The sequence below is a fragment of the Poecilia mexicana genome, unplaced genomic scaffold (genome assembly GCF_051168715.1).
Source record: "Poecilia mexicana isolate PSO_F unplaced genomic scaffold, ASM5116871v1 scaffold_22, whole genome shotgun sequence".
Lineage (NCBI taxonomy): Eukaryota > Metazoa > Chordata > Actinopteri > Cyprinodontiformes > Poeciliidae > Poecilia > Poecilia mexicana.
Window position 1 is genome coordinate 20959385 of NW_028263391.1, and position 25139 is coordinate 20984523.

Genomic DNA, 25139 nt, shown 5'->3' on the forward strand with positions numbered 1-25139 from the left:
CAAGTAAAAGTAACGTTACTGCATAATAAAATTACTCAAGTAAAAGCAAAACAGAGCAGTATTGTAAAAACTACTCTTTAAAGTATTCTTTCCCCAAAGATCTACTCAAGTTAATGTAATTGAGTAAATGTAGGTAGTTACTACCCTTCTTAGTTAATTAATGGTTGTAAAACTTTAACATTTTGTTAATAATAGTAATAAAGCTCTATGTGTTGCAACGAAACTGCCACTCCCAATATGGCGGCGACGTTGACGTACGGTTGGACGGTTTTACGGACTGTGATTGGCCAGACTGCGGGCTGTGATTGGCCCGCCGCTGAAACTGTGGGAGAGTCAACAAGTCTTCGCTCCCTGAACTCCACAACAGTCAGTCTGTCCAGGAGAAGTGTGGACTGTACAACGGACCGGACTAGCGCTGGTTTTCCTCTCAGCGGGCTGTGTTTACTGTGTTTTGTCGCGGTATTCCAACCTACCGCCTGACAGTCCGTTATTAACCCGCCGCAGGCAGCCATGCTGCGCTGTTAGCGGACAGCGGACCGCTGTCAGCTTTATTCATGGACTCAGCGCGAAGTTCAGCTGAAAGAGTTTCTGTCTGGGGACTGCTGCAAGGCTGACCTCCTACACTCGCTAACGAGGTATGTAATATTGCCACAAAAACGTAAATACATGAAAACCCCCATAATGTTGCAGGATACACCTAAAATATTCATGCAATACTTTATATTTGTTATTTTAAAATTAAATTCTGGTTCATTTGTGCTGTTTTTGTAAGGATGATGTCAGTTAAATACACAAACAAAGAGTGTATGTTAGTGACATGAACATGTTTATACACGCTGGTAGAATCGTCATTATTTTTAATGAATGGAATATACTGCTAAAACGCAAAATCTTACCAAATATTTCTGGCCTTATTTAGTGCAAATATAGTGTTACCATTGACTTACGACAAAACTAACTTAGAAATAACTTTTCAGCAATGCATAGGAGCTCAGTTATTCTCTAATCTTTATGAAATAGTACTAGTTCCATTGCAAGATTATTTCACTTATAACATGTAAAAATTGTCTGGTTATAAGTGTTATAATCTGCCAGGAGACCTATACTTTTTAAATCAACATTAGGAAATGACTGACTTAAAACAAATTCATATCATGCTGACAATGGACTTATAGGCTAGTTTTGTCTTATTTTAAATGTACTAAAGTCTAGACAGAAATACTTGGTAAGAGCTTGTGTTTTTGCAGTGTAATCATTGCATAAGAGCTAATAGTGTTTTTTTTAATCATATCTTTCACCAAGATTATTAATCTCAGAGCTGCACATGTGTTTTTTCCTGGTTTAGGGACTATGAATCTGTGTTTAGACAGTATGGACGTCATGAAGATTGTGCTGCTCATCTTTGAGGCCATGTTGCTGACCGACTGTGTGAGAGGTAAGGGGGCTGACTCACAAATGTTCTGAATGTTTTTAAAAGCAAGTTGCAAATGTCCTCGTCATTAAGCAGCTTCACTGACTGGTTTCCTGTCAGTGTGAAGAAAGTTTCGCTTGTGCTTTCTCCCCCCTGAGCAGCCAGGGACGGAAAAAGTTCAAGAGTTTAAAAAAAAATAAATAAACAAAAAATAAAAATTCTAAGCAGAGCCCAAAGTCAACATGGACGGAGGGAGGGAGAGGGGGCCCTGGCTTGGCCCTGACCTGAGCTTAACTGCAGCGTAACTAAACAAACACCATCCATCAGCTTCCCGGGTGAAAGAACAGAGTCCAGCCCTGCGAAGGCTGCAGACATGCTGCTTCACATCAGGCGGCTTTACTCTGAAACACAGAGCAGACTGGAACTCTCCGGTCCAACTGTTTCATGGTGCCACTGTCAAACTGTTGCTTTGTGAGCGACTAACCTCTCTGGCATGAGTCAAAGCTGAAAATGCCCTCCTGATGAGAGGAAAACCAAATGCCTGGCACTACGGAAGGAAACATTTAATCTACTTATTATTAATTGTCCATAAATGATTTATTTTATTAAAATGAGTTCCAATCTATTAATTAAACATCGGTTTACTTTCTATTGGTGTTGTAATTTGGCCGCCATCCAGCAGGGGGCACCTCTGGTAACTCTAAATCGGAGCCGTTTCATACAGAACAAAGATGGCGGCCATTGTTCTGGCAGTTCGTCATACTTGTAGCACAAAACATCATGATGTAAAAGTTAGTTTGTCATACACTTTGTTATTAACAACTGTAAGAGATCCGGAGTTAGCGGCTAGCTAGTCAGATCATCATCAAGGAGCAGGGAGGCGAGTTTTATACGGGGCGTGTTAAGTATTTCACGGCAGCTGTAGCTAGGACCTTCACAACAAGGTATGTAGATTCATCTAGTTATCATATAAAACGATTTATTGACTTATTTTTGTCGTATCTTTACGCGTACGCTGAACTGACAGCACCTCTAAATGTCGCGGACTTCTAAATGCGCTTGCGCTCTACTCACTGCACGTATGCTGCGCTGCAGCGTAGAGAACAGAACGCCGAGGCAGAAATCAATTAATCAATAAAATTTTATTTGTATAGCACATTTCAGCAGCAAGACATTTCAAAGTGCTTTACATCATAGCAAACACAAAAACAAAGTCATGCAACATAGAATCAACAATCAAAACATTACATTAAGTCAAGTGCCATCACTAAACTCGTAATTGATTGCTTTTCAAATACAACTCTAAACAGGTGGGTTTTTAGTCGAGATTTAAAGGCACTCAGTGTTTCAGCTCTTTTACAGTTTTCTGGAAGTTTGTTCCAAATTTGTGGTGCATGGAAGCTGAATGCTGCTTCTCCTCGTTTGGTTCTGGTTCTGGACATACAGAGCAGAAAGAGAAACGGCCCAAACAGAGTCCAGTGTTTGTTGAAAATTTACTTTATTCAGTTCTGTTTTTAAATATAACTATTCAGTGAGCTCCTTGAGTTGTCACCTTATAGCGACTTCAGCTTCTCATTCAAAAATTACTGATGTGCTATGAAGTCGATGCGGAGAGGAGGGCATAACGGGCGAATTCATAACATGATGGGAGAAAAAACATGGCGACAGTCAGCAGGGTTGATTTTGAGGGCTGTTGTGAGTTAATGGCTTTAATGGAGCGAAGTTTTAACATTCCTTAAAGAGCAACAACAGACTACTTCTGTATGAACATCTGTCTGTTAATTTATGTTCAACATATTTTATTCTTTTCATCTTTTATTTTACTATGAAACAACCCAAAAAGCTCCTTATTTGTTATACGTAATCAGCTTAATAATGTGAGAAAGCTGCAGTTTTCCTGTTTATTCAGTCAGTATTTAATACAGCTGACACAAAATGTAAAAACATGTTTGTTTTTACTGCAAAAACAAAATATTACTCAGTTTTTCTGGCCTAATTTTTGTACATTTGAAATAAGAGAAAACAAACTTACAAGTAACTTTTCAGCAAGATATAGGATCTTGTTTTAGGTCAATAATTCCTTAATATTGATGAAAAAGTATTTTTATCAATACTTTTGATGAAAAAGTGATAAATGTCTTCACTTAAGACATTTATCCCGCTGTAAGTCAATTATAAGTCAAATAATCTGCCAGTGGAACTAGTACACATTCATCAATATTAGTGAATTATTAACTTAAAACAAGCTCATGTATCTTGGTAAAAAGTTACTTATAAGTTAGTTTTTTATTTTAAATGTACAAGAATCTGGACAAAATGCTTGGTAAGATTTTGTGTATTTACAGTTTTTAAATTCAGCATTTAGGTTATGAAAAAATGGGGTCGGCCGTATTGATACAAGAGAAAAGTTAGGTTTTTAAGAAAATGGCCACTCATCAAATAATTGCTAGTCGATCGATAAGATCAATCAGCTTTAGATTAACTCATTAATTGATGACTTACATCCCGGTGCATGCTCCCTCCAGCTTCAGTGTGTCGGCATTAACTGAAGGGGTGCCTGATAGGTGCAGCACCTGCATGTGGTGGACTTGCAGCAGAGATTGGAGATTGTCTGCAGACAATACTTCATTCACAGCCTGGCAGCCGGGCTTGCACGGCACAACTGAATCAAAAGTAAACAACTCCAAATCAGATTACACCGGCAATTTTCCATGTTTACAGATGAACATATGTCAGAAAAGCCGGTGACACGGCGGATGGAGCAGTTTAGTAGGGCAGCCTGCTGTTTTCTGGAAGCGGCTGCAGATGGTGAAACAGATGCACACGAGGCGGAGATGTGGTTAGCACATGATAAGTTATAAACCGTAAATATGTGACAGTTCCTCCAGAAGAGCCAAATGATACACAGAGTTCTGTGTTGCAGTCCCAAAGCAACAGCTGGACTGCAAACTTTATAGTGAAGGAGAGGCAAGGGAAGCTGTAAAACCGTCACCATAAAAATCTTAACAGTGTTATGAGAACGTCTCTGACAGACCTGAATGAATTTACACTGCAAAAACACAAAATCTTACCAACTATTTTAGTCTAGTTTCTAGTGCAGATATCTTAATACACTTGAAGTAAGGAAAAACTAACTTAGAAGTAACTTTTCAGCAAGATGTAGGAGCTTGTTTTAAGTAAATAATTCCTTAATATTGATGAAAAAAGTACAAGTTACACTGGCAGATCACTTCATTTATAACATAATGGAACCTTAACCATGGAATATTGGCTTAAAATGAGCTCATGTATCTTGCTGAAAAGTTACTTCTAAGTTGGTTGTGTCGTATTTCAAGTGTGCTAAAAATTAGACCACAATACTTATGTTTTTTGCATTGTATAAAGAGCATCTGCACTGCAAAAACTCAAACTTTTACCAAGTATTTTTGGTCTAATTTTAGTACAAATATCTTTTTAGACTTGAGATTAGAAAAAAAATTACTTTATAAGTAACTTGTAAGTAAATAATTCCTTAATTTATGAAAAACATCACTTTTAACAAAACATTTTCCCAATGTTATAAATGAAATAATCTACCAGTGGAACTAGTAGTTTTTCATCAATATTAAAGAATTATGGACTTAAAAAATATCACGTATTCCTCCTGTAAGTTACTTATAAGTTAGTTTTGTCTTATTTCAAGTGTGCTAATACATTTTCATTAAAAAGTAGACCAAAATTACCAGGTAAGTTTTTGTGTTTTTGCAGTGTATAAAGAACACCCTGCGTGTGAGACCATAAAAACCTCCAGAAATGTTGTTTTCCTGCTGATAGCTGAGTGTATTGGTACCTGGTAGGACTCAGGCCTGTTGCTGTCAGTCATCAGGAGACATCTGACACAAGAGCCCTGCCCTCATACCACAGGGAGTCCCGACACACACACACACACACACACACACACACACACACACACACACACACACACACACACACACACACACACACACACACACACACACACACACACACACACACTGGGCCCCTCTCCCTTTTTACTGTTGCAGCTCTGGGATTGGCCGCCCTAATTCCCTCCGCCCCCTTCATGCAGCTGGAGAAGGTGGCCAGTGATGCGTCCCAGCAGAACCAGTAATGTGGTGACAGTCTCAGGGACTGGTGGGCTGCACTCAGTGAAGAATGCAGCCTAAACATATATTTAGAATAATAAAAGAATACAGTAGGCATGTGTCCATGAAGGTGACCAAAACAGTATTTATTAGCAAGAATGACACCTTCAAACACTTTGATTACACACAATTTACCTATTTATTAAATGATTCATTTAATTTATCATGACTAATCAACAATTGAAATAATCGTCAACTAATTTGGTAATCGATTAATCTTAGAGCTTAGAGACTCAAAAAAAAATACCATTTGCTGAAATAACACACTCAGAGCAGTAATTAAGCTAAAATCTGCTAAAACATATGTACATTTTGCATTTAGATAAAAAAACACTTTGTTAAAATGTTCAACCCATAACTGCTGATATATGGTAGTTTTAGTTTCACTTTGTTCAAATTCTTTAAAAAAAAAAGAAGATCCTGTTAAGCAAACTTTTTCTTCATTTAAACGACTTTTTTTCTTGTATTTTTTCAGGTAAAATTGCATCTTTATTCTAATATTATTACTGCCTTCTGATAATTAAGGCTGGTCCTAATACACAGCGTATTAGGACACAGCGTTCACACAGCGTACAGAATGTACGCTGTGTGAACATTTTCAGTCATTCATAATTTATTTTTTCCAAAAGAAAGCAAGAAAAAAACCTGATTAAAATTGTATCTAGTATGAAAAAATGTGATCTTTTTCAGCCAAATCGCCCAAAGAGCAATCAGCCCGAACAACAGCAGACTTACTAACACCTATTTATTGGTTTTCCGTCTAAGTTACGTTTGGTGTTTCTCTCCTTTTTCATTGCTATAAAAATAAACTCCCAGAATGCATTTGGCTGGACGTATGGAGACGGCCTGTTTTCCACCAGGTCCGGCTAACTAATGAATTACTCACAAACAGGCCGGCGCTTTTGTTGTCCTCGATTCCTTGTTGTTTTCTGTGAGAGTTGGAGCCCTGAAAACTCGTTTGTGGAAAGTTTACATTTTATAGGCAGTTACATCACCCAACAATCAGGTACAGTGAGATAAACTCGGTGCCAGGGCCTCTAAACTCTCAGAGCTGTTTGGCTCGCTCGCAGTTTTCCATTTCCTTTCAGCATAATGAGGCTGTTTCTCTGCAACAATAAGCCCAGAAGACCTCTTATTTTTTAAATAGCTCATGAAGAGTAAGACGGTGGAGGTTCTATTAAATATACAAAGTGATTTTTTTTTCTTCTTCTAGCAGCTTAGAGATTCTGAAACAAAACCAAAATTTAGCTCCTTTCATTTCATCAGGCTCTGATTTTGATGTCTCTATGCCTTCCACCAAACTTTCCTGCCTCCCTTCTGCAACACAACTCAATCTTTTCTCCTGCTCTCTGCTGTGTTTCCTCTGGTTTATTACCAGCATTAAGCCAGAGGAAGTGGGTTAAGTTAATGTGCTGTCGTTAAAACAAGGCATGACTGACCTTTACTCCCACCCAGCCTCTCTCAGCTCCATACTCCCTGAGAACAATGGCTGGATTATTGTGTGTGCTGGTCCCCCATGTTGGACAAAGCAGCAGTAATTAATTTAAGCAACTTCTGATCCTCGTATTTACCATCAATTAGCAGACGGAGAGGAGGGCATGTGTGCGTGAGAAGAACTGTTGAGGGAGAATGAGCAAGATGCAAATTTTATCAAAAGTGTCCAATTATGCTTCCTGGGACAGGTTAGGATAGGACAAAGTGTGTTCATTGCATTTATTGCACAAAATCGTTCTTAGATAATGAGCCACTTGTTTGGTTCATTCCAGTTTGTTTGGAAAGGTCTGAAAGAGTAATCAAGCTTTAATGAAAACCAGAGAATCAAACTCTGGTCCACCTACAAACCTTGGAAGTGAACTCCGGTGCAGTTTGAATGCATATGTGAACAGAGACCACTCTAAAAGGAGGAAGTGGGCTACAGCGTAGAGCATTCTGGGTAAATGCAACAAAACCAACGCAAGAGTCTAGCGCCAGCAGGAGAAATGACTCGTCGTCTTTTTCCAAAGACAAAAAAGAAATCCTACAGTCTGACTCCACTCCTCCATTTTTGTTTACATTTTCTGAAGACTCGTGTCTTCTTCGGAGGTTCTGTCATTTCCTTCAGTTCTTGGTGCAGCGCCACCACAGGCAAGGAGGGGAACAGGTTTTTAGTTTAGATTGTTTGATGCAGTTCAGTGTGAAAACGCTTCACAACAGATAAAAATTTAACAAATGTTGAAACTTTGGTCTGAATCTACTGGACTATCAGGTGTAAAAACTCCTTTAGACTGGTCCGTTATGGCTGCTTTTAGCTCCTTTTAGAATAAGCAAATAAGCTGCTGCTAGCCACACCCACCAGGTCAGTGTTTACACTTGCAATTGAAAATGGCTGCTAACAGATGTGCAATTATACATTACACATTGGTAGAGCAAGTTGTTTCTGGGTGGGAAGACAGCAACAAAACACTCGTCTTTTGCAGCAGCCATTGTACGGCGCATAAAACCAACCGACCAAACATTCTGGACACTCAGCTGGGGTTGCTAGGTAACGGGCAGTTCCTGCTGATTTGTGACTTCATATTCAGTAGGTTTTAAAAGGGTTCATTTTCCAGACACCAAAAAACATTAAGTTATTGCCAAAAAGCAGTTGGTGTTTTTTTAAAGAGCTTGGTATGTTTTTAGAAGAAGCAGTTTAGACTCAAATGGAAGTGCAAAATATGAATATTGCATAATGGTCCCATTTAAGCCTGCTGAAATTAGCCTGAGAAGAATGAGACGTCCTGTAAAAGAAAGCTCAGTAGGCTCTCACTCCACCTCCCTGTCCTCCTAACCAGGTGGAAATAATATTCCTCACGCTCCGATCCTTCTGGAATAACGTTTCCGCAGCTGCAACAACCCATGTTGCCATCTTTCAACGCTCTGTCAGTGCAGAGGAAACATTTGGAGCGAGGAATGTGTCAGACTTCACCCCAGCGAGGGGACAGAAAGGAAAAGATCAGTAGTCATAATGGAGGTCAGTGTGTGTGTTTGCTTTAGCTTGGTCATAAAGTCCCAGAGAGCTGCGCTCTCTCCTCGTTCACCACGTTTAACGAGCTTTTCAATTAACATTCATGTGGAATTTCAACATGTTGCTGTCTGCAGTTTTTGCTCTCAGCTGGATGACTTTTTTTAAAGAAACCCCATGCATCTCTTTGTTTATGTGTGTAGGTAGGGGTGGGGGGAGACTCATTAGCTTGTTTGGGTAGTTGCCTCTGGGCGTGTTTTCAGACCACACACACTCTTCCTGCCCGGCTGAATGGAATCACGATCTGTTAAATAAAATTCCCGTTTGCTCCCGCTAACCTCCAGGAACGCTTCGCAGCCATTACCATTCAGATGATAATTGACTTTGAGCCTTTCTCAAGCCCGACTCGCTCCATTTAGCAGACCTATGAATACCAGATTGTGGTTAATTGACAGCTGCTTGGTGTTAAAGAGCGTCGGTCCTGGTTGGACCTTACAAGTGGCCTTTTCAGTAACATGTCAGACCCACAGTGGGATGCGTTTGTCTCATTTCTCCCATTTTTTTGGAGACGCTTCCCACCCTCCTCCACAGCTGTTCACTCGGTCACTGTGGAATGATCAGATTCCAACTTCTGCTCCCGATCATTCCTCCGCAGGAAAACGGTTTCTGCCTTTTCTGTATATTTAAGCTCTCTGACTCATTATTCAGATCATGAGGTTTCATGTGCTGCAGGAACCTAAAAACCTTTGTTAATGTGGGCTCAATCCACACCAGGAAGCTTCATCTCCACTGATCAGTATTTATTAGTCACGTTAAGTTTGTGGAAGTGGATACATAGTTCCCACTAGTCTGAACCGGATGCGATCCGTGCCATTTTGGTAGGCTAGCGCCAAAATGGCAGGCTTTGCTGTGCCTTTGTCTTGACCACTGTGCAAGAGAAAAGCTTTGTAACCAACGTACAAACTCTTCACATGAATATCAAGGCTCTGGTAACTGGCAGAGTAAATACATGTAGTAGCTTGCAGATAAAAGCTACATTAGCTAAGCTAATTTAGCTAGTTCTGCAACTATATCACTGCTAGTTATCTTAGTGTCACACAGAGGTGGGTAAAGTACTCAAACATTTCAGTCGAGTAATAATTTAAATATTTATAAGTTAGAAATGAGACAAGAGCTAGCTCTAAGCTTGTGGCTTGTTTACTGTTGTCATAGCAACGCCATAGCATCTGTCATGATAGGCTCAGTACCTACCAAGATGGCTGTCAGCTACAAAGTTGACGTCACGACAGTTATGTACTGCTCATGATGATAATAGTGACAATGTTTTCTTTTATATTTGAACATCGTAAACTGGACGATAAAGCATCTATAGTGTTTTTTTCCGGTGCGAAATCAAAAATGGTTTGGAAATGTTGAACGTTTTCCGCTTTTTCTTCTCCCATATTCTTGTTTTGTTTTCGGAGGCAACATTTTTTTTATGAACTCCTGAGAGCGCGGTGAACCTCTGATCAAAGATAAACCCTTTCCATCTTAGATAACTTTCAGAAACGTATCTACTTCTTCAGAAAACGTGCTTTGTACTCTGTAGGAATAGTCTTTCAATGTTGCAATCTTCACTAAATTGCCAGAAATAAGACATGATTGTGAACATAATACTTGATTAGATGTACCTAATTTGCTAAATAAATAAATATACAGAATCTTGTTTGTTTAGATGCCTGATGAAAGTTGCTCCATGGGAATCTTGATACAGATTATGTATATTAATAGAGTTAAACACAGCTTTTAAACAGTTGTTGACTTTTTCTGTTGTTTTTGACTTCATAATGTGAAAAAGTCTTTGCTTCTTTCATACGATAATGACCCTGACTGCGGATCGGACTGAGCAGGTTCGGACACGTTCAGGACTTGTTGTTGTAATCTTGGTGAATAAAAGCTGATTTAAGCTGCGGCAGCTCCTCCAGTGTGAGGAAAACCTGCCGCAGCCTGCTGAACTCGCGCTGCAGACTTATCAGAAGTCCAATCGGGCCGCCTGGATGGACCTGTTGGATATCAGTTGAGGATGAAGTTTCTGTCTCTGTTTGTCTGCGCGCCATCAGACCCCTCATTATTTTGCTTCCGTTCGGCATTCAGACGACGGCGCCTCGCTTTTTCACAGGCTTATGAAAGTTTTGTCTCTTTTCTTCTGTTGCCTTTCTCCGGAGCCTTGACAAAACCCTCACACACCAACCGGCGCTCCCGTTTGGGAGTTAAAAGGTTGATTGAATGTTATGGTGGTGGCAACAGCGATGGCTGGCTGGGCTTGAAGAAAGTCGAGCCAGGGGATAACGAGCTCTGAATGAGCCTCCGACCCCCCGTCCCACATCCTCTCAGTTTTCCTCCCACTGAATCCTGTGAGACCCCACATGGCTCTGTGGCTCTAGGTCCTCCATTTTGTTTCTCATTAAGGATGTTTTCACCCTAATAGTCTGGTAGTTTCAGTTTGATTGGGACAAATTGCAACATTTGTTAAATTTTCAGCTGGTGCGATTCCCTTTCATGCTCTACTGTGTCAAACAAACCAAACTTTTTCAAAAAACAGTTCCCCCCCCCCTCAGCTGTGGTGGCGCTGCATCATCAGCAAATGACACAAAAACCTCTGAAGAAGACACTCAGCGCAACTTAGTCCTTCACGAAATGTAAACAAGAATGAGTGGCATCAGGTTTTAGCAGTTGTAGGATTTATCTTTTGTAGCTGGTAAAAGACCAAGAGCCGTTTCTACCGCTGGCGTTACACTCAAGTGTTTGTTTTGGTTGTATTTACCCAGAATGCCCTGCACTATTTTCCTCTTCCTGCTTTTGTAATAGACAAAATCACTATTAGCTCCGTTCAGAATGAGCTGTTTCAGGGCCTCTTGTTGGCCACGGCCCTTAACTCAACGTTTACACTCGCATGTGAAAATGGCTGAAAAAAGATGCACAATCGTATATCTTTGTATACTTCTGCTTTTCCATCTTTGAAAAGCAGAAGTGGAGCCTCCTGCACAATCAACAGTGATGCAGGAAGTTGTGTCTGGATGTTAAAGTCAGCTTAAAAAGACTTGTCTTTTGCATAAAGCGGTAAAACCAGCTGATCAAACGTGCTGGGGCTCCGCTTGGGTTGCTAGGTAACAGGGCTGCACTTGACTGGGGTTGCTAGGTAACGATGCAGTGCCTGTTGAATGTAACTTAAAAATCAGGTGGTTTTTGAAAAGACTCATTTTCTAGACAACAAAATACATTAACTTGTTGCCAAAAAACAATGGGTGTTTTTTTAAGGGCTTGAGTTGTTTTTAGATGGAGTAGAAACCCAAATTAAACCGTGCAAAATGTTAATTTGTCAAAATGCGTTCCATTTAATAAGTTCTGATTCCATCTGAATTGCTCCTGCAAAAGTGGAGAAATACAAAATGAAGAGAGGTAAGGAAGGAAAAACCATTCCGAGGCGTAATCCGTCATATTTTACAGCGGAGCTACTGAAATACCAGACTGAAACTTTGCATCACGCTCTGAAACTGATATGATTTCCTCACCATGCACGGCTGGGGTCAGTGTGCAGACTGCGTGCATGCAGAGCCGATCCATGCGTTTCTTTTATAAATGAGTATTTGTTCAATTGGCTCTTATTGTTTGGTTTGTTTTCAGTCATGCATGATGCATTATGCAAGGAATTCCCGACAGTTCGTCTGCACAGACTGGAGTATGTAAACAAGCTGTTTGTTGAAGGAGATTTCAGAAGATGAATCCAGTTTTTTGGGGGGCTGCGGACTTTAGGTGCGGACTGGTAGAGTTATTTGCTTTGCTGCAGACTAATATTTTCCAGTGATTGGATCGCTGGGTTCCAGCAGCGCTTCTGTTCTGTCCATCAGCCGGCTCCTCCTCTGCTGGACGTCTATGTTAAAGGACTGTACAACCCGGCCGGACAGAAGTTGAGCAGACAGACGGATCGCGGGCCGTGACCTCCGCCGAGGCGGACTGGAGAGCACTGAACAAATTGTCGCTGTGAAAGGGCGAGTAGCACACCATAACGACAGGCTCAACAGCTCCATGATGACAGATTGATTTCAGACAATATTCCTGGATTGTTAAGAGGCCCCATTGCTGTCAGTGGGAGCTTTTCCCAGTTCCTCCCCCCACCTTCGCCTGTCTCGCCTCGTCTCTCCCCCCGTTCTGCCCTCCGTCTCGTCTCTGGCTCTTTCTTTTCCTCTCTGACTCCTCTCCTCCTGTCTCTGTCTGAATTGCTTCATTCTGCCAAAACAGTTCTGCTGCATGTCAGTCTGTCACTGCTGCAGCCTGAAAAGACCTTGTCGACAACGGCGCCGGTGTGAAACGCTCTCCAGCGTTTTCTCCTGATCACCGGCGTCATCGTCAGTGAAAAGTTCCTGTCCTGATGGGCGATTAGTTGATTCTCGATGTACAACTGGCTTTCGAAGGCTTCGTTTTGTGAAAATCTGGGTTTTTCATTCACCAATTAATTTTCTAGGTTTCCATAGATCAGAATATCAACACAAAATAATTAGAGAATAAAATGTTAACAACCAAAATAGTCATAATAAAATAAGAATAGTTGTAATAATACTAGGGCTGTTGTAAACGAATATTTTAGTAATCGAGTAATCTATCGATTATTCTTACGATTAATCGAGTAATCGGATAAAAAAAAATTATAAAATGAAATATTGGTAAATCTGGCATAATACCGGTGTTACTATCAGATATCAATATCAGTCCAATTGTTCACATTTGAGCATCCCTAACAGTTGCTTTTTTGTAGTTTAGAAAACTAACCTGTAACAATAATAGCTCACTTTCTAAGTTAACCAGAAGAAAAGTTATAGAAAAATCTGAAATTATATTGAATTTAATAAAGAGGCAGGCTCACAAATATGCTTATAAAAAATGTCTACAATCCAGCTTTTAGTTTATGTATTCATCTTCAGTGAGTTTAATAGATTAATTAAACTCACCTTGCCACCTAACCTGTCACGCTTTGGGTTTGAAAATACTGGAAATGCCGCCTGGAGTGGGAGGAGAGGGCGAATGAACGAACGTAAGATGGGGTGGAGGGGAGGAAATAGACCAGCGGACTGACGAACCGTTAGACCGGGGGACGAACACGGGGGGAAGCAATACGGGATATTTACGACACCTTCACTGGTCACACTCAGAAACTCATCTACCAGCCATGTACGATGCGCTCCGCCACCCGTTTTTTCAGACCGGGATATGAAATTTATTGTGCGGTTCGTCGGTAAAGCTACATTTACACGGTAAGCATCAGCTACTCAGCCGCCCGCTCTGTTCAGGCTATCCGCTCACCTCAGCGCTCTTCCCGCCGTTCGTTTTCAACCAGCAGCCCCGGAGGAGAAATGCTGCCGTACTCCAGGCATCCCCCAGTCATTTTAAGGATGCTTATTGGTTCCCCAAAAACGATAAAAAGTCGGGCATTATCATCAATCAATAAAATCCCCACGGGCCAATCTTGAAGATTGGACTTTATGCCGCTGAGACTTAGCTTTTGTCAACAACTCAGAGGCGGAAGTGAGAGCTCCGCGCAACGCAAATGAAGTCCCGGCCGGAACACGGTGCGCTAACTAATAAAACATAAATTAACGAAGCTTCGAGGCAGGTAAATTTTCCTCGAGGAATTTTAGTAATCGAGGTACTCGAATCATTCGAGGAATCGTTTCAGCCCTAAATAATACAAAGGTAAAGTCATAATAATCAAAGATTAAAGTGTTATTATCAACAGACTAAAGTCGTAATAATACAAGGACAAAGCTTTAATATCAGAATAAAGTTGTAGTAATAGGATAGTCAAACAACAATAAAGTTGTAATAATATGTGAATAAAACATTAAGATTAACGAAATAAATCTGTAAAAATACCAGAATAAAGTCATAATTTCAGGAGAACTCCAACACAAATGTTACAAAAATTAAAATGAGAAATATTGAGCATCTTGTGCTCAATATTGAAGTGATACTGAAGTTATATTGAAGTTATACTTTGGTTTCGGTTTTACAGTTAAGGAAATATTTCATCTCTTAACACATAAGCATCAGTTTATCATCCGTCGCAGGACAATTGAATTTATTTAGAAGAAAGAATCACAGACTGAGCTGGTCACATCAGATTTTAACTCTTCTCATTAAATTATCTTTTTATGAGACAGTTTTCCTTTTTCTGCTAATATTATGACTATATTCTCGCAATTAAACAAGAATTCTCATAACCTCGTCCTGATACTCCGACGTACAACTCACAGAAATACTTTTTTTGTCATTTGTAATTTCTTTTTCAGATAAGAAAACAAAACAAAAAAAATAATGGGATCTGCTCTGAATAAATGAAAAATGTTATTTTTAAGATTCCTGTAGGCAGTGGGATTTAAAAAGAGGCCAGAACAGACAGAGACTTGGATGAGCCGCTCAGAGCTGCTTCCAAACATCCTTGTTTACATCCGGCGTCATTCCGTCACGGTGCACAATGAGACAGATGCAGGTTGGACACTTTTATTCCCCCAAACTGTGGAATGCAGCAAAGTTTGAGGAGGAAGGCGCCGGTGGGGCCTGTATACACCTAGCTGTTGACTTTCAAAAGACACTGAAGCAGCAAAAACACAGTAAAGATTTGGTGGGGTCGGATCTAATTTTTTCCCAGCTTTTCACATTTCCTAACACTTTAAATCGCTGACATTTCATAACATACACATGATTACTCAGCATTTTTGGAAGGACGTTAGCCCCGTTTATACCTCCAATGTTTAGTTTGTTGTGTTGAAGTGAAAGTAAGCAGCATGGTGAGATCCAAAGAGCAGCCAGTGGAAGTTCGCCCTGGGAGCAGACTGCAAGATGCTAAAAGAAGCTTCTGAATACAACAAAATGTCAAGTCAAGATTATTAGTGTTGACCCTTTACGTCACGTTCTCCATATCTCGGCCTGCTCCGCCATGATGGACGTCAAAACAACCAGCGCTCCTCTAAAGCTAGTCTAAAAACAGACATCTGGTAGCCTAATGTCGCTTTTATTTAGCTTATTTCACATTAAAAATTATTACAGGGTGCTGCACGGTCGACTGCAGAAAAAGATAAGGATACAAACCAAACTTGTCATTTTAACTTTTAATGAAGAGGAAAAATACAGCGATGGATAGCTGCTGTTAATCATAATGACTGGCAGCCCTCGGTGTAGCCGCAGATTTACAGCGAACACTATTTGTACGGTAAGGTTAAGGTTCATATACTTTATAAGTAAGTTTGATTAGAAAGATGTCTTTATAGAGGATGTACGGTCTAACCATTAGTAACCATGGAGACAATGCCGCGTGTTTGAGGAAAAACTGGTTAGCATCTTGTCTTCTGTATGTCTTTAAAGGCTGCTCCGGGGAACGCAGTTTATGACGTTGTGATATGAGTCGTGGTGTGAATTCAGGCAAAGTCGGTAATTTGATCAACACATCAGGAGGGAGGAGCTACGGGTCGGTTTCTTTCTTTATTTTTTTAAGGTTTGTTTTCTAGTGGCCTTTATTTGAAAGTCGGAGGACAAGAAAGTAGGTAATGAGAAGGTGTGGGAAGAAATGCGGCAAAGGTCACGCAGGCTGGGAATCGAACCTGCAATGGCCGCTTCAAGGACTAAGCCCTCCTTATTACGTGGGCTGTGCTTAACCCCCGCGCCAAAGCCAAAACTGTACAAAAATACACACACTTTATGCATTTACTTTTTGCGTTTGCAAGAAACCTCCTTTGTCTGTAGATCTCGTATTCCCAAAACTCCTCAAGAGGAGTTTCAGCTCCACCCAGTCAGTTATATTTTTCTATAAAAAAAATCTCATATTAAGCACATTTTGCTATCCAAATATTAATTGATTAATTAAAAAATATATTGCTTCTGTTGCAGATTTGTTACAAATGATCAAGAGCACACTGAATGAATGCTATGTCATTGCATTTTAGGCAATATAATATTTATTTTCTTATTTAAAAAGGTATTAAATTGTTTATATGCAGTCTTTAATGTTTTTGAAATATTGTATGAAAAATGATTAAGTAGTTAAATCATTATTTTATACAAACATTCTGCAGAATGTGCCAATTTTTATCCGATTAATCATCAGAATAATCGATTAATCATCAGGATAATCAATTAATCATCAGAATCAATTTCTAAAGCAATCATCAGTTGTAGTCTGAAATGTAAGAAACTCCTCACAGCTGAAGTGGAGGAGTACGATTGTTACACAGCACCCTGTTTACCACCAAGTGGTCGGCTGGTCGTGAAACAAATTAGGCGGCCAGTAATAAACAGGTGCTGGTCGGTGTCGCTGAGAGACTGAGAGAAGGTCTGTTGGAGTGTGTCATGTGGCTGAAGCTGAGTCTGAGCCAGGAGTCGGGGTGTGAGATTGTTGGGATTCCTGGTTTCTGCCGCCTGGGCCGCCCTAATCCCCCTCTCTGTAGGAGCTGCATGTTATTGGAGGCCTCTCTGCCATCTTAGCCTGATCTCCTCACACCCACGGCCCGCGTTTCTGCCTCCTTGGCCTGGTTTTGTTTCTCTCCCTCCACTGCTTGGCCTTCCTCTGTCCCGATAAGTGTCTCTGAGCACACACTCAGCCCCGTGTTTGCACCAGGCCTTAGCCTAATGGAGTGAGATAAAGCGACTAGAGGGCCACTCGCTGTGAGCTCTTTGAGATAGCATGAGTCTGGGTCAGCTTACACTCTGTTTGCTCACATTTAGGATATTTTATTGATTTATAACATTTCACAATGAACAGGTTTTGTATTGAAAGTAGGACTGAAACAGTTACTCCTGATTAATCGCTTACTGAAACAATCATCAACAAATTTAGCAATCGATTAATCATTGATTGGATTCTAGAGACTCCAAAATATGTTATTTGTTGGAAAAACACTTTCAAAGAAGTAATTAAGCCAAAAGTGTGCAAAATACACATGGTATTTTATTGATTTATATTCCCTGTTGTGTTAAAAGTAGGGCTGAAGCAATTAATGAGATTAATCGATCATTAATTGGACTGTATACACTAAATAAAGTATGCCATTTGTTGAAAAAATAAAAATAAAAAACTCTCAAAGACGTAACTAAGTCAAAACTGTGCAAATTATACATTATATTTTATTGACTTATATTTAATTTACTGTTATATTGAAATGAATCAGATTAATCATGATTAATCAATTATTAAAACAATCATCAACTACTTTAGTAATTGATTAATTGTTATTTGGAATATATAGACTCTAAAATGTGCATTTGTTCAAACACAACACTCAAAGCAGCGATTAGGTCAAAACTGTCCAAAATATATTCTTCATTTTAGATAAAAACCTTCTTTAAAAATGTGTTTTACCCAGATCTCCTCAAGTGTCATAGTTTTAGCTTCACCTGGCTCAACTTTGGTGAAAAAAAGAATAAAAATCTATTTTGTTTAGGTAATAAAGTATTTTATTACTTAAACTTTTTAGCTATAAAATGTGTATTTTCTTATTTAACAAAAAAGAATTGAATTATTTGTTCTTATTCAACTTTTAATGTATTGTTAATGTTGAATAAAAAGGTATCTGCACAATGTGTCAATTTAAAAAAAAACAACTGATTAATCGATTACTCTAATGATTAATCGTCAGAATAATCAACTACTAAATTCATCTTTGGTTGTCCTAGTTGAATCTTTTCCTTGTTAATAGGTAATATCATTTGAAATTTGAATTGTCTTGTTTTCTGCAGTGTAGCGGGTTTAAAGGGTTCAATATAACTTAGTGACCTGTGTGACCTGAGAATCGTCAGATTTATTTCTTAGCCGGTTTCTTAACCCCCTCCATGATGTTGATCTAATCCATCTTTTAGAACCAGATGCAGCTCCTGTTAGCAGAAACTACCTGTTAAAAACTCTTCTGGCTATTTTCCAGAGAAAATAAAGTAGTTATGTTGGTTTCATTCTGGGAAAATAAGAGCAGTGACCTTTTCCAACTCAGCTCTTCTTTCTGAAAAACGTGCTTCTGTTTGTTCAGGTTTCCATGAGGACCAAGGACTTCCAGGAGTCTGGAAAAGTAAAGACTCTGAGGGAAATCTTGTTGGGTTGATGTGAAAGAGAGCGTTCATGTTGTCTTCTGGGCTGTTTCCTTTCAAAACAATGACCTGAATGAACAGGCGCAGCCTGATAGAAATGTGTGTCTGTTATGAGGTTAGCTTTCTGGGAAGTTACCCACGTCTGAATAAACTTCACAAATAAACAGAAAACATTACTGTTTATTGGGAAGTGGGTGAATGGGGCCTGATTTATTGAAGGTGGAACTAGGGCTGAAACGATTAATCGTGACGAATCGATTATTGAAATCATCGTCAACTAATTTAGTAATTGATTAATCGTTATCTGGAATATACAGACTCAAAAAAGGCAAATTGGTTAAAAAATACATTTACTCAGCAGTTAAGACAAAAACTACAAAAATATACATTTTGCATTTAAGATAAAAACTTTATCTGTGAATATGTTTTAGCTAAAAAAGTAGCATTAGTTTTAGCTTCACCGAGTTCAGATTTATGAAAATAATGCTACAGTGTTGCGTTTTAGCCAATACAATGTTTTTAATTATTTGTTTATTTGCATCCTTTATTGTTTTTCTAATTTTGCATAGAACGGCTGAAGTGGATGAGTGACATTGGCGGTTTCTTTATCTGATTAATCGTCAGAGTAATCGATTGGTATAATAATCGTTAGCTTCAGCCCTACTTTTTTGCCCAAAATCTTTGTTGTACAAATCAGAGAAGGGATGATTGAAACACAAGCCAAGCTACTTTTTAAAAATATTTATGTATTATATTTAAGAAAAGAAAGTGGACAAAAACATCGTCAAGGAGGTGTGCATTTATTGTATCGTTTATCATTTATCATGATAAATTTCCTATAGTAAGATTTTGATTTATCGTTATCATAATAAATTCCAGCATATCGACAGATTCAGGTTGTCAGAGTCAAGCAACCATAACTGAATTACTTTCCTCACCTCTTTTTATTTGATTGAAACTTTTTCCTGACCTTGTTATCTAGTTGTTGTGTTGACAATTAGTAGCAAGGCACTGGGTCCCTTTTTCTTTTATATCTCGGATATGTTGACAACTTAACAGCTAAAACCAATGGTAGCCATAACTGTGGTCATTAGCAAATCAATGCCTTACCACGTTCATTGTTATCACAATACTACCACAAAATATCGCGATAAACCTAAATCTATATCACCCACCAATAAATCAGATTTTATTTTTAAGCCATATCGCCCAGCTCTATGTGAATGGAGTCTGATTTATTGGAGGTGGAGCTTAGGTTTTAGTTTCATTGAGGCGGCAGAAGGGCGTGCATGTGAGCGCCTGCACGTGCACGCCCTTCCCCTCCTGCAGAGGCCAGGAGAAGGCAGCCAGGCTTAATGAAATATAGCAGCTTAGAGTTCAAAGCGTCCGCAGTCGGGCCTGTTAAGGGCTGGCCGCGTGATGGAGATGTTTCCAGGAGCTTTATGACGCCGGCGTCATTCCTCTCTCTTCCTCTGCTGCTCGTTTGATGAGCGGTCGGCAGGAGTCCTTCAGGACCAGACGCACATTTCACTTCAAACAGGGGGCAAAGTTATTCCAGGGATTCTCCTTTAATCAGATAGATGTACGGTAGCCGGAGCATCTTATTCCCTTTTCTTCTTATTCCACCCCCTCCTGCTGTTTCTCTGGTCACCCAATAGCTCCTCCCGTAGCATTCCCACCACCGAAGCGGGCGCTATTCAGCCCACATCTGATGGTGCCAAAGAAAGAGCCATTGTCCCCGCCGGTCTTACCCCGCTCTTATCTATTGATTGGAAAGCCGAGAGGGGAAAATAAGCGGTATTGATTACCTGACAGGGTGAAGCTGGCGGGCAGGACGTCTGGAGGGGTAAGAAAAGGAGGCATTCTTCACCCTCTGCTGCGCCGCTGCTGTCAGAACAGCCTCGCCTGCCACTCCGTGCCTCACCCAGCCAACGCTCCCCCTCCTGCTTTTTCTCCGGCTCTCTATGCTGATTTTTATCTCTCACTTGTGAAATGTATAGCGAAACACAGAAGCAGAAGCAGAGCTGCTTTGTCTGCCCCACCTTTCCCTTTCAGAAGACCCTCAGCGTTAGCATGGGACTCAAGTTCCAGCTTTCATCTCTTTATTTCTTCTTCTATGCTTTCATAAACTCTAAGGGTTTTCTGAAGTATGTTTAAAATAACATACCGAATCTGGTTCGGTTTTTCTCAGCAATTACAAACTCTGTTTCAATAATCTTGGTATCAAAACAAAGCTAAAACTTGGGTAGGGATGGACAATAAATCAATAACAATACATACCGATAGTTAATACATCTGATAGAATATTGATGTATTAACAACAAACCAGAACCGCACAGCATTCTGGGAGACGTAGGCAGAGAAAAACTTTAGCCGTACAGCTTCTCACGGCTAGCTAAGCTAGGTTGGTGGAATCGGTTAACTCACTCGCTCTTTGGTTACCTAGCAACTCATTCTTTGGCTACCTAGCAACAACCTGTTGAGTTACCTGCGCTTCTGCTTAAATAACTGTTTAAAATTAAAAATGCAACGGTGTGGAGTGAAAACTGTGGATAAAACAGGAAAGGTCACACCTCTAGTTTGGAAGTAATTCAGATACTTAAAAAACTAATAAAGAATTATTGATCTCAAAAATTATTGACACCGACTGATATGAAACGCTTATATTGTGATATGTTTGTCAGCCCTATACTTGGGAGACTCAATCAGAAGTGGGAATATCACAGCAGCTGATACAGTTTCTGAGAAAATGAGCATGGAACATAACAGAATTAGGATTTTTTGGGATTATGGAGGATATAAAGCTTTTAGAAATATCATAAAAAAGGCTAAAAACATTTGGAAGATATAGATCTATCTATGGAAGTTATTTGTGCAAAGATGGATGCAGCTGAAGTTAAAAAAGAGCAAATTTAGAGAAGTTTTAGTAAGAAAACATGATGGCATTTCTACAAAACTGGGGATTTCTGATTTTTCTACGTACTACACTTAATTAAAAACACTTGTTTTTGAAATATCTACATTTATTTTTTATTAAATTAGAATATAACAAATTTTTATATTTGATTTCAGTTGAAGTTTTTTTTTTAAATCCAATGTACAAAACAAAAAACAAATTTCAAGTTAAAATTTTGCCGTGAAAACATGTTTATACATCCTTGAAGGGGACATGTGCAAAATTCACCTTTTTAAATAGTTTTTATGCTTCCATTTCAGTCTCAACTGCTTCTAAAAACAGCCCAAGCACTAAAAAAAAAACACCCAGTTGTATATTTTTTGGCAATAAGTTAATGTATTTTGGTGTCTGGAAAATGAGCTGTTTCCAAAACATTCCATTCGACTGGAACCGTGCCGTTACCTAGCAACTCAGGCGGAGCCCAGCTGGTTACCTAGCAACCCAAGTGGATCTCCACGAGTGTTGGTCAGCTGGTTTAACTGCTGTACAATGGCTGCTGGCAAAGACAAGTGTTTTGTTGTTGACTGGAAATTGGTGTATTCATGTGTTCGTGTTTGTTTGTTAGGTGGAGATGGGAAACATGAAACTGCCCTTTATTAACCCTTCAGACACAAAAGAAGACACAACCAAACCTGTCAGACGGCGATATTACCACATGAAAACAACTTGAAAATAGCCCCAATAGTTCGGATGGATTTGTGTCTTTCTTTCCTTCCTACAGAAAGTTTCTGTCACATTCATTTAACACAAAGGGGATAGAAAGCCAATGTTTGATCTGTTTTGCCTCCAGCATTTTCCACTTAACTTAGCGGGGCGTTTATATCCTAAAGAAATAGGGGTGAAACTTCAGATATATCACAAATGAAATATTAGCATAGTTGTCAAAAACCTTATATTGTAGCAGAAAGACTTTCAGTATCCAAGATGTTACATAAATTGACTACCAAATGCATTATTTTTGAAGAGAATGCAATACTTTTTGACGTAGTTCCTGGATGCATTAACTGTCTCTTTCCTGGTAGCAGGAAGTCTTCTCCTTGTCTTTCCTTCTTTATATAAGTGCCACACACCATGTTTATCCCAGTAATAAATCGACATATTGTTGTAGCCTGTGGATGCCTTGACAAAAGCAGCATAAAGAGCGTCAGAAAGCAGACAGCGGTGCGTGCATTATCCTGCGAATCTCTTTGTGGTCGGCTCCGGCTCCAGGTGTTCTCTGTTTGAACGCCTGTCAGCGTTTCATTGAGATGTTTGCAGTGAAAGACCAAAGAGAAGAGCAGGTACACATCTCTACAAACCCACAGGTGTTTAGTTAAAAGAGAAAATAAATGGCACGTCTGTGTATTGTTCACATACGGAAGAGGATTAGAGCCACTGAAAAAGAAATCTGACTTTAATCTCAGAATCCTAATTCTGTTTCCATCTATGTCAAAATCCAAATAAATAACCAAATATTTGTTGGTGTATGTCAGTGGTGTTGTTAGTAAAGTAATCACAGCTGTATCTTCCCAGTTGTAGGATTTATAAATCTGCATTTTATCCACACTGAAAATTCATCTAAAATTTATTTGGTTGATTTAAGTTTGGATACTAGATTTATCTGACGGTGCATAAACAATTTAAACAATTCTGATCGGAGAAAAAGTCGGAATTTTGAGAATGAAGCCAAAAGTTTAAGAAAAAAAGTCTGACTTTTGAGAGCCTAACCCTAACTCTAAGTCATAATTTTGAGGTTAAAGTCATAATTTTAAGACTTAAGACAGAATTTTCAGAAAAAAGTCATAATTCAGAGATTAGATAAAGTCAGAATTTTGAAATTAAAATCAGAATTCTGAGATTAAATGTCAGAATTTTGAGATTAAGGTCGGAAATCAAATATTAAAATCAGAATTCTGAGATTAAATGTCAGAATTTTGAGATTAAGGTCGGAAATCAAATATTAAAGTCAGACTTTTGAGATTAAAATCAGAATTGCAGAGATTAAAGTAATTTTTTCCCTAGTGGTTTAATCATCTTCTTCCTTTGTTGGGTTTCACTTTTTCTTTTGGAACATTTTTCCGTCCTAAATATGCCCTTATTTTGGAGCGACTTCTCATTAACCCGCTCTCTGACCCTAGCTTAAAAAAAGTCTGTATTTAGACCCAATCTGGAGAAAGCCTCCTATTGAATGCGGCCCTTTCTCTTAAAAATAATCCATCACCAAACTGAGCAAAGAAAAACACGGCTAATTCTGGGAGTCGCCAGGCCTCCTCCTCCTCCTCCTTCCTGAGCTATGAAAGATTCCTTTCACACATGGAGCCCGGCTATAATAAGGAGTGCTTTACCAGCGCCGTAGTACGGGAAAGCCCATATGGTCATGTGTATCATTCTCCATTTAGCGAGCTAACAGTTCAAACAATCCGAGCGCGCAGTTAGAGAAATTCACCAGTCGGTCATGAGTCAGCTTTCCATTTATCAGGTCAGCAACCAGCAGAGCGCCTCATGAGACTGAACAATAGGACTTCAGTGTGTTTTACCTCCACACATGTTGAACTGTTCATCTCTCAGGCTAACATATAAGGGAGAAATATTCCAATTTTCTCTCAACTGGATTTTTCCGTCGTGCTTCCAAGGCTTTCAAGTCCAAGGCTGGAGGAGTTTGTCCTTGAGAGGCCGGAGGAGGAGAAGAAGAGATGCCAATCATGCTTGCAACACAAATACTTATTAAGTTATTCGGTCCGCGTCCTTGATTTCAGCACTCGCTGTGCCTTGTTTTTGAGAGGAACTTCAAAAGCTGTTTGGGAGCGGAGAGGCAAGGAGGAAATCATTTGTGTCACATTCCTGATGCTCGGATCGGCAGCCGGACTGTTTTTAGTGTGTTGGTGCAAAACAGTTCAAAACACTAAGAAGTAACAGTGAATATTTCCATTTTTTACTTTAAATGCTTCATTGAACATTTAGGACAGATGTATGAGCTATACAAAACATGTTAATTAAGTTTTTTGCTCAAAATAATTCTTAGATAATGAGATTTTAGTTTATTATTTTGCCTATTTTGAGCTCCTGTCAGCTGTTTTATGGGCTCTTGTCACTTTAAATCCAAATAAGCTGTTTCTGGCCCGGCCCCCAACTCAACGTTTACACTTTCACGTTAAAATGGCTGCTAACAGATGTGCTGTCATGCAACCATACATCTTTGAAAAGCAGAAGTGGAGTGTCACAAATGCACCAAGTGGTAAAACCAGCTGGCCAAATGTGTTGGAGTTCCACTTGGGTTGCTAGGTGACTGGCAGAGCTCTGGTGGGGTTGCTAGGTGATGGCCAGAGTTCCACCGGGGTTGCTAGGTAACGGTTGTTACCTTCCAGAGGTTTTTGAAATGGCTCATTTCCCAGACTCTATAAAGCTTGAGCTTACTGCCAAAAAGACGGTTTGGTGTTTATTTTTTTAAGTACTTGGATTATTTTTAGAAGCAGTTGAGACCAAAATGGAAGTACAAAAACATGCAAAATGTTAAATTAGCATAACGTTTAAGATGTTTGTTTCTGT

At 39.5% G+C, this 25139-nt stretch overlaps 1 protein-coding gene across 1 annotated transcript in view; it reads left to right on the top strand.

Annotated features, from left to right (window-relative positions):
* The first annotated feature begins 349 nt into the window (after window positions 1-349).
* The window catches only part of LOC106930264 (fibroblast growth factor receptor like 1), a 43961-nt gene continuing 19171 nt past the window's right edge, over window positions 350-25139 (top strand). The window contains exons 1-2 of the mRNA XM_015007702.2: window positions 350-635; window positions 1346-1435. Of these exons, the coding sequence (XP_014863188.2) occupies window positions 1351-1435 (85 nt within the window). The 5' untranslated portion in view covers window positions 350-635; window positions 1346-1350. The remainder of the gene's footprint in view (window positions 636-1345; window positions 1436-25139) is intronic.